The sequence below is a fragment of the Vidua macroura genome, chromosome 1 (genome assembly GCF_024509145.1).
Source record: "Vidua macroura isolate BioBank_ID:100142 chromosome 1, ASM2450914v1, whole genome shotgun sequence".
In the NCBI taxonomy this organism is placed as follows: domain Eukaryota; kingdom Metazoa; phylum Chordata; class Aves; order Passeriformes; family Viduidae; genus Vidua; species Vidua macroura.
In genome coordinates, this window is record NC_071571.1 from 130,679,308 (window position 1) to 130,691,848 (window position 12,541).

A 12,541-nucleotide genomic window follows, 5' to 3' on the forward strand; every position below is an offset into this window, starting at 1 on the left:
CACAGAAAACCAGAGTTTTTAATACAATCTCGGTCCTTTTCACATATTTAACTCTATTTTTTTCATAGAAAGTATTACTGGTTTATTTACTTAATTTACTACATTTATTTGCAAGAACCTTTTAAACAGTAACAGGTTGTTTTTTCCCAACAATATGTATGGTGTAATTCTAAACATCAACAATTTTTTTATTTCAAACATAATATTAAAAATTATAATGATACTGTAAGTCAGTTTTGCTAGATCTGTACAAAAATTCTGTATTATGTTTATTTTTCCACTTTTGCAACACCTGAAAACCTTTAGCAAATATCATTTCTGTTTACCACAAAGAAACATCAAGTATAAAGAATTCTTACACCCTCCAAAAAGATGTTTGAGCAAACTAGGAAGTTATCAAACTTCCAGTGACTTTCCATGTAGCAGCTACTAAATAATTAATGCTGGACATCTTCTCTCACTAAATTTACTGCATTAGATCTTACTACATTTATCCATAATTTTTATTGTATATATACTCATAAAACAGTAGACATATATAAATTTATGTTCAATTGTAAGCATATAAAGACTTTTCTTAAAAGAAACTCAGAATCACATTTCCAATTAGCAAGCTGAATTTGCAGACTGATAGGAAAAAAACCCCAAGCCACTGACCTGTCTATTAACACAACTAAAAAATTAAAATTAAAAAACAAGTTGATCTGCAGTCGAAATGTATCTCTTTCACTACAATCAGAAAGCAAATGAAACCAGCAGAAAGCAAGCACTAAAATTTTTAGAAAGCTAGTAAGCAATGAAACAGACCAAGTGGAGTTTGAAAAACAGCTTTTAAGATATGATTTTGGGCATGTGTTAACTGTCTTCTAAAAAACCAATGCGGACATTTTTAGCACACAATACGAGAGCTTGGCCTGTGGATGATGTGTTAGAAGCTGGCTGGTGGAACCAAAGGAATCCTGCAAGGACAGGGAGCACAGACGCAGGAACAGGGCAAGTGCAGCCTGCATGGAGGGTTGCAGGAGCTCACTTGTGCCTCTACAAAACATCTGAGTCACGCAGGAGGCTCAGATTTCTGGAGGAAGGGCTGCTCTGGGGAGCTTCATCCCCAGAAGCACCACCCAAATAAAGACAAATTCCTCTTTAAATGATACTGGATTATGCCCTGACAGCTATGCACCAACATAACCAAAATGGCAAGTGAATTTAACCCACTTCTCCTACAAAACATTAAAAAATATCCTACATCAGAACTACTCAATAGCAGCTAAACTGCACAGCTAAGCCAAATAAATAATTTTATTCAAAAACACAGCAGTACTTTCCAAGAACTGTAAGTTCCAGTGCAACATTCATAATCCTCAAAGCCAAAGAATTAGTGTAACATAAAGAAGGCTTTCAAGAAACATATAAAATACTTAAGGTTCAGGTTTGGACAGTGTCACTGGTAAGAATGAAAGTGACAGGAAATGATTTTAAAAGATTAAAATGTTCAACAAGAGAACATAGGGCCCTGGAGAGGAATAAGAGTGGCTACTGTTTCTACCCAGGAGAATGGCACTGGGTAGCACTCCCCACCTAACATTGTTTTAAATACTGGAATTAAAAACACATTTGGGCCTAGCTGATCCAGACAGCTACAAGACTCCAGAATAACTTTTCAATTGCATTTCATTGTAGCATGAGCTCAAAATACTCCATTTTCTTTCCCTAATGCCTATCCATGAATGCAGTCCAGTTATTCTATGATTTTGAAACGTCTTTCTCATGTTACAGTACACAATCACTTTTCCCATAACAGTCCCATTCCTCCTCCCTGAACTCCTCATCGAGCTCAGCCCCAGACAAATCTGCTGCAATACCAGCAGTTTCAAAGATGCTCAGGATCCCAACAGCCTCAAAGTGGAATATTTGCACGATCTGCCACTGCCAAAAAAGCTTGAAACACTCATTTGGTGTAAAGTGAATAAATCGAAGGGAATACCTCACAAACACACAAATATCCCTCCTCATTATCAGCTACACAAGAGCATCAGAAATTTCACAAGCAGCAGGGTATGGCCCTCTAGTCGACTTCTTCCATTATATCGCCTTCTCGAAGCACGTTTATCTTCTTTGTTCTCCGCTTGCCTATACTCCCCGTCACCTCTAAATCCCCGTTGCTTTCCCACCACCCTCCGCCCCCTGCCAGCAGCACCTCGGGCTGCCAGGACAGCGGCTCGAGCAAGGCTTCGCGTCAGGCGAGGCGGGAAAGAGGCGGCAGCTCCCCCTTGAAGGCACCTGCCCCGGGGCTGCTCCTGCCCGACCGCCGCCGCGGCCCGCCCCAGCGGGGCTTCCGCACTCCCAGGAGGCCCCGGCGCGAGCAAGGGGGCGCCGGCAGTAGCCCAGGAGAAGGGAGAGGACGGGAAGAGAGGTGAGAGGAGAGGCGGACCCGAATCCCGTTTTACCTCCGCGCTCTGGTGCTTGAACGTGTCCAAGAACAGCAGCTCGGTGGCGGCATCCGCCGCCATCTTGGCCGGGCCGCGGGGGACGCGCTTCCGGCGCGCGCGCGCGAGCGCTTCCGGGCCGCGAGGGGAGGGGACGGGGCTCGGGGCGGGTCCCGCCGCCCTCAGCGCCGCCAGAGGAGACAGCGCCTGGGCTCCTTCAGTACTCACGGAGTCACAGAATGAATTAGGTCGGAAAAACCTCTGAGATCGTCGAGTCCAACCTTTCACCTGCTAAAACTCGGGCCGCAGTCGGGGTTGTGAGCAGCGGGGCGGTGCCCCCGCTCTCCACAGCCCCCAGTCCCCGCTGGGCGTCACCGCAGTCCGCGCCGAACCTTTGCCTCCGCTCGGTTTCACAAGCTCGGTGCTGGTTAATTTCAGCCCCGCCTGAGAAATTTCCTTTGCAGCTTTTCCCGTGCTTAAAACAAACTCTTTTCAGGTGGAGAACCTGTCGCTTCTCTCAAGTTCGTGTAGCAGAATTCCTTTCAACCTTTCCGCAGCGCCAGAAGTACCTGTTTAGCATCCATTGCTCTTCTGCAACAGCAATCAAGCACTGGGGACACCACGAAGCCAAAGCCCTGGCCAGGAGAATGATGTGGAATTAATCTTACGCAAGCGGTGTTGGCTACACACGTTTTCTGTACGAGCTCTATGCCTGACAGCAAAGCTGCACCGTGTGCCTTTGGAGGAAGCTGTAAAAAGATGTGTTACCTCTCTAGACTGAAACTTCAGCTAAATACCTTCACTTTCTTTAACAGTGATAATTATCCCTTGCTATCTGCCTCTTGTGTCTGAAACGGCTGCTTATGAAATTCACTGATTTATGTGTGTATCAGGACTTCACAAGCCCCTTTTTTGTTCCAGTAGCTGAGCTTGCTGCTCTCTCAGCACTCCAAACTTTCACTTTCACCAGGAGCAGCAGTCCTCTAAGTAGTACTCCACATGAAAATGTTGCATCACTTTAAACAAGGCTGTGGTTCAATATAATATTTGTGGTGGTTAAACTAGTTCAGGAAGTTCCTGTCCCCACAGCACGTGTTAGGGAGCCAGCCACAGCCAACTCCCCAATGAGTTCTACCGGCACACCTGAAGAGGTGTTTCATGGCAGTGAAGGGATACTCATCAACTAGAATTTCTTCTCAGTTCACTGAAAACGTGGTTCTGCCTCATGCTATTTGAACAGATGTAATTAAAGTACAAATCCCTTTAAAGAAATATTTCACAATCTGAAAACCAAGGGGCATCCTTGGCCATGCTGGCAGATTCTTGCTGGCTGTGATTCTTGCCCCAATGTGGATCCACCTCATCCTGATGAATTACCAGATCTAAATTCCTGAAGTAAAATACAATATCTTTATGTAGAAAAGAAGAAAAACCCCTTTATATGTATTTTACTAAAGTAGCACAATGTCTTTTGACACTTGGCATAGCTTGTTTTGATTACCTTTAGGGGCTCTTTGGAGACTTCTGTGGGGCAGTAGCTTTGCAACTACTCCAAACGTGGGCATCACCATGTGTGCCATTGTGCCAGAGGAGCGCAGTTCCTGTCAGATAACTTCTCTGCTGGGATAGCCTGCAACAGTACTGCAACCAGGTCAGCCACTGAGAGTTGTTTGGTAACTGGCAGGGGAATTCCAGCCCTGTGTTTTTATCTGCAGTGACTCCCTCGCTGCTGGGAACAGCTGCAGCTCTGGATGTGAACAGAATCAGCTTTGCAGAATTCAATTTAGATGGCTCTGAATGCAGCGTCATTGACTTCAGCACATGGCTGGGCTTACAGGTCAGGCATTTCCTTGCTGCAAGAACAGCAGTGTTTGAATGTCACACACAGTTGCACAATATCAAGAAGCAATTTGTGTATTTTGCGAGGTATTTTCTCCACTGATGAAAGTGGAGACAACAGAATTTAGTTAGGAACAGCAGTTATCTTAGAGACATTAAAAAAATGGTGGTAAACATTAACACATTCAAAAAAGAATGATAGAACTGATTCTCTAATTTCAGTTGTAAGAAGTTGATATTCTGGAAGGAAACTGAGGAAAAGTGATACAGGTGGGGTACTTGTCAGAGGCCGAAGGTCTGTGCAGGAAAGGCTAACAGTTGTGGCTGGTATTGAGGTGAAGACCCTCCTGTAGAGGAATAGAGCAGGGTGGGAGATGCAGAATTGGCAGAAGAAATCTGGACATACTGAGAAGTGCAAAGTCACAGGTTGTTTGTTTTTTAGGAAGGGAATCAATGGGTGAAAGAAGAAAACTTCAGAAAAATGGAGGAAATAAATAAGAGGACATATAAGTCTTGCAGTGTTGGGGGCCGGGGGTGTGAGTTGTTTCAGAACTGTCCTGTTACAGTAAGTGGAACAAAAGGACACGTGGTGGGAAAACACCAGAACTAATACAAAAATGACAGAAAAACGGTTACAAAGGAAACAAAAGTATTGCCAGAGAGGAGATGAGAACAGTAACAGTGTGCTGGGAGGAGCCCTGAGAGGTCACCTTACTTCAAAGCACCCCAGTACCTTCCTGTAGATAACAACGCCCATGTCATCTGAAAGGTGACACTTCATGCAAAGACTATGCTTAACCAGTCCCAGGACAACGGAATGGCCTGGAACAAGCAACTGGAATGGGCAACACAACACAGGAACCTGACCAGCTGGTGCATGTTGTTAGACCAGATGCTGCAAGCATGCTAGAAAGAGGGTGGAATGGGAACTGTGATTGGATAACAGGTGTTTTAGGGAATGTATTAGCCAAGAGAAAAATAAAAGGTAATAGCTCTACAGTGGCAATTAGTGACTAGCAGCTTCATAAACAAATGAATAAATTAAACAAAGGTTAGCCAGTAATCCAAAAGACATAATGGGAACTAAAAATACTTTCAGGGTACAGTTTCACTTTTGGAAGGGGTTACTGTACATAATGCAGCCTGCTGTAGCAATAATCTGGGGACTCTCATGCTCCTAGATGGACAGAGACATAGGATGAGACAATAAGGCAGAAGAGAGAAGAAAAAAAAGTGCGTAAGTCAGAACACAAGAAATCACTAGTAAAGGAACAGGTGTCCATCCAAAAATCATTCTCACAAAGACAGGAGCTGCATCTAAAAAGCCAAGCTGGCACTGAGAATGAAACTGCTAGGAAAGATGATTAAGTTTCACTGAAAGATGAGCAGCCAGCCAAGACAGAACTCTCTGTCTGGCATGCTCCACTGTGAAGTAATTTCAGAAACGTTCTGGATTTTTGTACTAAAGTATAATTTTTTTTTTAAGAAGTTGCAGTAACCTAAGACCTGAAAGGGAAAACTGCACAAAGAAATCCTATGCTGTTGAATCCTTTTGCTCCAGGCTAGGCAGAGATCACAAAGCAAAATCCCTGTGTGAGGACCAACCTCGTTGCTCAGATGCTGAGTACAGATCACCTGCAGCCACTACTGAGGACAAACACCCCAGACCTTCACTTCACAAATGTTTTACTCAATGCATCAAAAGTCAGAAGACAAATGCTCAAAGAAAACCAGGTACTCTAAACCTCTGACAAATAGGGTACAATTATCTTAGTTGTTTCCTTATACTGGATTCACATGGAAAATTTCAGCCACTGCTTTTAAAAACTGGAGGGGTTAAGTTGACATTTTAACCCCTTAAATTGCAGTGTCTGCTACCAGTGAATGTCAATTTTGAAATCTTGGACCAGAAAGAGTGAAAATTATTCCAGCCATGATGTGTCATGCTGGAATTTGGTGGCAGTCCCCACAAGGAGAACCAGGCTGCACCAAACCACAGTAGGGCAGGAAGAGGACACCAAGCACTATGGGGACAAGCCAGTGGCTGACAGGATTCTCAGCAGTGGTGAAACACATCTGCTCCCTTCCTGCCAAACAAATGTGTTCGTGTTAATAAAAGGTGGTGCAAGCTGTGAACCTGCACCAGCATAAGGAATAGTAATGAAGAAATACACAAGGCAGACCTTCACTGAAGTGTCCAGCACACAGCTGAACAACCAGGTGACATGATGGGTGAGCAGCTGGCTCACAGGTCAGGTGCAAAGAGTTATAGTGAATGGGGTGACATCAGGCTGGCAACCTGTCACTAGTGGGGTTCCACAAGGCTCCATCCTTGGCCCAGTTCTTTTCAATGTCTTCATTAAAGACTTGGACGTGGGACTCAAAGACATATTAAGTAAATTTGCTGACAACACCAAATTGGGAGGAGCTGTCAACTCCTTTGAGGGCAAAGAGGCCCTGCAGAGGACATTGACAAATTAAGATAGTTGGGCAATCACCAACTGTATGAAGTTTAACAAAGGTTAATGCCAGGTTCTGCACCTGGGATGGGGCAATCCTGGATGTACAGACAGCCTGGGGAATGAGAGGCTGGAGAGCATCGCCATAGAAAGGGACCTGGGGGTCCTGGTCAGTGGAAAGTTGATATGAGCCAGCAGTGCCCTGGCAGCCAGGAGGGCCAACCCTGTCCTGGGGGGCATCAGGCACAGCATCACCAGCCAGGTAAGGGAGGGGATTGTCCTGCTCTACTCTGCGCTGGGGCAGCCTCACCTTGAGTATTGTGTGACATTTTGATCACCGCAATATAAGAAAGATATAAACCTCTTAGAGAGTGTCCAAAGGAAGGCCATGAGAATAGTGAAAGGCCTTGAGGGGAAACTTTATTAGGAGCAGCTGAGAAGAAAGGAGACTGAGGTGAGATCTCGTAACTGTCCTCAACATCCTCAAAAGGAGCAAGTACTTATCTCTTAATTCTTGTGACCAGTGATGGAACTTGAGGAAACAGCATGAAGCTGAGTCAGGAGTCTGTGTTAGATATCAAGAAAAGGTTTCTCACCCAGAGGGTTGCTGGGCACTGGAACAGGATCCCCAGGGAAGTGGTCACAGTACCAAGCCTTCATTAGTTCAAGAAGCATTTGGAAATGCTTTCGGGCCCATGGTGTGATTCTTGGGGTGTCCTGCACAGGACCAGGAGTTGTACTCAATGATCTTGTGGGTCCCCTTGTTGCCTGTTTCCCAACCTGAAAATGAAACTCGAGATAATTTTAGTAAGGAGGTAATATAAAAGAGGATCTTTAATGAAGGCCTTCAGGGGCAGTTATGGAAAGATGTCCACAAAAACCCACCCCCTCCAGGGGTGAGTCCATTTCTATAGGTTTTACAATATTAGCAAAATTGATAAAAAGCACTAATTAGGAGGACAAGTGGTGATGCAATTTCCCCCCCAGGTTAAGCCCCTTCTCTGGAGACCCCCCTTCAGCACTAGTTGTACTTTGTCCATGAGAATGTATCTCGAAGAGTCATTCTCGGCCTTGGTTCCCAGGAAGAACCAAGAACCAGAACCGCTGGGGCCTTGTACCTCCCAGGGCTTAGAGCTCTGGAATTTGTTTTGTCTTTCTGCTTAGGAAAAGGCCATGGAAAAGTACTGGGAAAACTAACTACTAATTCAGTAGGCGACAGAGTTACAAATATATGTGTGAAGAACACAGAGAACATATAAAAGAAAAAAAAAGGCAAAACCCAAATGGCATCACTCTCTAACTTAGTATATTCCATGATTCTGTGATCTCAGTAAAAATTTCAAGAAGCAGTATTTCAATGAAGTTGGAAATGAACAACTGAGGTCTTAAATAATTAAGTGTATTACAGGATTTCCCTACAGAAAGTTAGTGTTGTTTACCCTGTGCTCCGTGATTTGTCATGAAAAAAAAAATAAGTATGTGTTGGAGAATGATGCATTTAAAACAGAGATTTTAAAATAGGTATTTCACCATAAAACAAGAGGGATTGTCAAAAGCGCCAAAATCACCAGCTCATCGAAGGAAGGCTGCGACAGCCAAACCAGCCAGCTGTTAACACACGACTTGATCCGCCGTGCCACAACCGTAGAGAAGCTGCGATACCGCTGCCTTAAGATCGACAGAGGAAAAGGCTTTACCGCCCTGAGGCCCTGGTCTCCCTCCTGCTCTCGGGGGCAGCCGGCCTGCACGCCGCCACAGCGCTCCCTGGCACCACACTGGCCTCTCCAGCCCCCGACCAAAGCGGGGGACCCGCCGGGGCTGTTCCGAGCGGCGTGGCCATCTCCCCTGCCCTTCCGTCCGGGGGTCGGAGCTGCCCAGAGCAGGGCCGGAGCAGAGCTGCCCTCTGCGACATGTCCCGGCAGGATCGGGCGATCCCGCCCCGTCGCTGAGGAGTTGCACCATCCCGGTGCAGCGCACCTCGCCGGCGGAAGGCGCGGCTCGCCTGGGTCCGGGCCGCCGTCGGGGCACGCTGAGGCTCCTCTGCGGCCCACGGCTCCTCCTCCACAGTCGCGCCCCCGCAACTTCTCCGCAACTTCCCCGCGCTGGGCGTCCCGCCCGCAATCCCGGCCCCGCACTCCGGCTGCCGCCCCCGCCGCGCTGCCACGTCCCCGCCCAGCGGGGCCAATGGGCGGCGGCGCCAGGTGTGTGTTACCTGCACCACGTGGGCCGGGGGTGGGCAGGTGCTGCCGCGGCCCCGCGCAGAAAAGCTCGCAGCCATTGCGCCTTTCCCAGGAGTGCAGTTGGTGTGGGAGCGGCTACCACCCACCTCGGGGAAAAGGGGGTGGGAAAGAGGGGGAGCCGTGCGCCTCCCCCACGCCAGGTCCTTGGGGAGTGAGGCTGCAGCTGGGGGTTCTGCCGCTTGGGTCTCGCTTGGAAGCGCCTGGGGCAAGGAAACTTTCCGGCTTCTTCTCTTTCCTCGCTTCTTCCTTTCCTTCTTTTTATCCTCCCTGCTGGCCCGGTGGCACGATGACGGCGTCCCCCGACTACCTGGTGATTCTCTTCGTGACCACGGCGGGCACCAACGGGGCAAGGTTGGGCTCAGACGAGCGAGAGCTACTCCAGCTCCTGTGGAAAGTGGTCGACCTGAGGAGTAAGGAGGTATTTTCACCCAACGGGGGAGCACCCCGACCTGCTGCTCCCCTTGGCGCCTGCCATGCTGGATGCGGGCAGGGCGGTCTCGGCGCTGGGCTGGTAGTGGGTGTCCCAGGCTGGAGCAAGCTGTGGTGGAGGGTAGGGGCTGGTGCTGCAGGTGGGGACCTTCAGCCCGGAGAGCTGACTCACCCCCTCCTCTGCTTTCTCTGGAGCTGGGGCACCTGCATGACGTGCTGGTCCGGCCTGACCACACAGAACTGACGGCTGAGTGCCAGGAGATCACCCAAGTGGATGTGGAGAGCCTGGCACTGGCTCCACCGCTGGAGCAGGCACTGAGACAGGTGACACCCTGTAACTGGCCGCTAAGTGCTGGTCTCCTTTGGGAGCTCCCCCGTGGGGTAGAGGTGGTATCGTCATCTGCTTATCCCCACCGTCAGAGCAGTGGAGCCTGGTACAGGAGCACCACAAACGTGTGGGCCAGGAAGCCTATAAGTATAGAGCTTTGTAGACCTTTCTCCCTTGCCTTTTCTTTATTTGCCTTGGGAAAAACTGAACCCCAAGAGAGGAAGGTTAGGGTTAGCTGTTTCCCTACCCTGCTCTCCTGCCATGCTGGACCCTGAGTGAGTTTCAGCTGTGGGTGAGCCCTAATCAGTGTTGGAAGAAGCCAGCTTTAGGTATCCCTTGTTAAGGCTCGTGCTCATCAGTCCTGGGAAGATGATGGCACTGAAGTGTCTAGTTTAACAAGGAAGTGTGTGTGATTCCCATTGAGGGTAGGGCTGAAAGCTGACAGGCTTGCTTTCTGACATGTTTGAGCGCCCTGTCTAAAAAGCTGTTCTGCCCCAGTACTGCCTCAGGTCTCTGCAATCAGCTTTGTCTCATTGCAATGCTCTTGCAATTCTTGAAAAGGATTTTCTTCTGTGGTGTGGGATGTTGGTGTAGCCATATCTCCTTAGAAGGGGGGAAAGGGGTGATTTCCTTGTGAAGAGATTTATCATGGAAGTTAGCATGTGTTTACCTAGTAAGAAACAAATCTATAGAAGTGAAGGAGTAGGCTTATATGAAAAAGAATTCCAGCTCTGAGTTCCTGCTGCCCAGGAATACGTTACCAACTGATGACACTGCCTAGTGGTGCCACTCTGATCTCTGTAACATGTATGTCTTTTCTTGTTCCTGCCAACAGTTTAATCAGTCCGTGAGCAATGAACTGAACATTGGTGTAGGTACTTCTTTCTGTTTCTGTACTGATGGACAGTTGCACATTAGGCAGGTTCTACACCCTGAAGCTTCCAAAAAGGTATGTCGTTGTAGCTTAAGTCTTACTCTTAATGTGCTTTTTATGATTTCTTGCAAAACAAATCAACTTCTGTTTAGTATGAGGGTACCTCCACACAACCATAGCACAAACATTGCTCATATATAATGTGCTTATGAGGCTAAAGAGCCTGACTGTGTGGAGGGCATATACAGTGCCCTGTCCTTATGCAGTCTTGAGATGCCTTTAAAGTTAAATCAGAAGGAAGAGGCTCTTAAGTGTCTGAGAAAGGAGCAACATATTGACAGTATTTGTAGTTTCTACAGGGTTAGCAGGTGGCATGTGGGATTGTTGCTAAATAATTAACCATCTTAACTATAAACTGTTCTTTGAAATTTTACATTCATGCCTAGTTATAGCAACTTTCAATCTTTGGGTATTCAGTTGACACTCCAAGGGCGGTGTTCGTATTTGTAAGGAGCTGAACAGTAGTTTGAGGCAGGCTATGAGTGATGATTAGTCCTGTAGTCTGGAGTTTTCCATAACTTCAGAGTTGCCAAATCGCTAACAGTGTTATGAAGTCCTGCCTGCTTTTTGTTAGTGATAGGGTTGCAGCAATATGTGAGTCTCTCTGGCTCTGAAATAACTGCCTCAATATTAATAACACATCATTTTGTGGTTTGGTATGAACATGCATTGCTCTGTAACTGAGCTGTTCTGCTCCTCTCATTGTACCTGACTTCTGTGCCTATCAATTTGTTGACCCATCTTTGAAGGGACACTGCTGCAAGTCTGTGCTGTTACAAAAGCGATACTGAATGAGTTTGGTTGTAATACTTGTTTGTGCTTTAAGTATTGATAGCTTTGAAGGCTTAGAAGAGGAAAAGTGAGCATTATTCACAGTGAAGGGACAGTTCTTATATATATAACTTGCCTTCTGTGACATATAACATGAGAAAATGTGGAAACAGGTTTTTAAAATACTTTCTTGTTGGCTAATAAAGTAAAACTTGTCATCCATTTAAATTATGTGGATAAAAGAAGAGGCGCATCCTACAATTATTTAAGTTGGTTTGATGTCAGGGATCATTTTTCTGCATCATAACAGGGTCGCAGACAGGAATTGAGTCTTTATCAAAATCTTCTGTTGCTGTTTTGTTAAGAATTGTTCATTTGAAATTTGCTCTGTGCTGCCTGTAGATTAAGTAAACCAGATACTTATGAGACTTGTAATAGTTTTTTTTATTAATATCCTAATGCAGGGATTGGAGTGTGAGATCACTAAAATCCAGATAGGCAGAAATCTCCAGGCTCTTGAGAAGATATTTATTTCTAAGATATACATTCTGAAGTCATCTAGCAACTCCTGGTATTCAGAGAATGAATTGGCATCAGCCATTCCAAAAGAACATAAATGAAATACAGAACTTCATTTCACATCAAGGAAGAAAATCATGCTAAAACTAGAGCAGGAAATGTTGGCAAGCCCATCTACATTTTCATAAGTCTTTAAAGAGTATCGTTTGCCTAATACACCTGTCCATATGCTAAGATAAGCTCTAATGTTCTCAAAGCAGAATTTGTTTTAGAGCCTAACCTGCTTTCTTTGGGCTCCCAAAATGTGCTTTCACATAGGCTGCTATCTGTTATAATGCCAACATGCTAACTAGTTGTTAAATCCCAGAAAGCCTTTATGTGTAGTCCTTGCAGGCAACAAACAGCCTAAAGGAATATGTAGTATTCTGCCTGGGGTGAAGAGCTAACTGAAGGAGTAAGGGTTTGCATTGGTTTTAACAGCTGCCCCCAAGACTTCTCCATGTCTTCTCCTTTCGACTCCCAAAAAAATTAAAAGCATGTGGTAGATGTAGTGGTGGGACAAGAAGGGTTTCATTGACTTCTAGTGGGCTGCGTAA

The 12,541-nt window shown here is 46.3% G+C and overlaps 2 protein-coding genes across 3 annotated transcripts in view; one reads left to right on the forward strand and one right to left on the reverse strand.

The window, feature by feature from the left end:
• The window catches only part of VIRMA (vir like m6A methyltransferase associated), a 29,339-nt gene extending 25,636 nt beyond the window's left edge, over positions 1–3,703 (reverse strand). Inside the window, exon 1 of the mRNA XM_053976431.1 lies at positions 2,448–3,703. Coding sequence (XP_053832406.1) covers positions 2,448–2,510 — 63 coding nt within the window. The 5' untranslated portion in view covers positions 2,511–3,703. The remainder of the gene's footprint in view (positions 1–2,447) is intronic.
• A 5,408-nt stretch (positions 3,704–9,111) lies between these two features.
• ESRP1 (epithelial splicing regulatory protein 1) overlaps positions 9,112–12,541 on the forward strand; it is a 33,020-nt gene continuing 29,590 nt past the window's right edge. For both annotated transcript variants that reach the window (XM_053995125.1, XM_053995134.1), the window contains exons 1-3: positions 9,112–9,382; positions 9,589–9,717; positions 10,557–10,670. In XM_053995125.1, the coding sequence (XP_053851100.1) occupies positions 9,251–9,382; positions 9,589–9,717; positions 10,557–10,670 (375 nt within the window). In that variant the 5' untranslated portion in view covers positions 9,112–9,250. The remainder of the gene's footprint in view (positions 9,383–9,588; positions 9,718–10,556; positions 10,671–12,541) is intronic.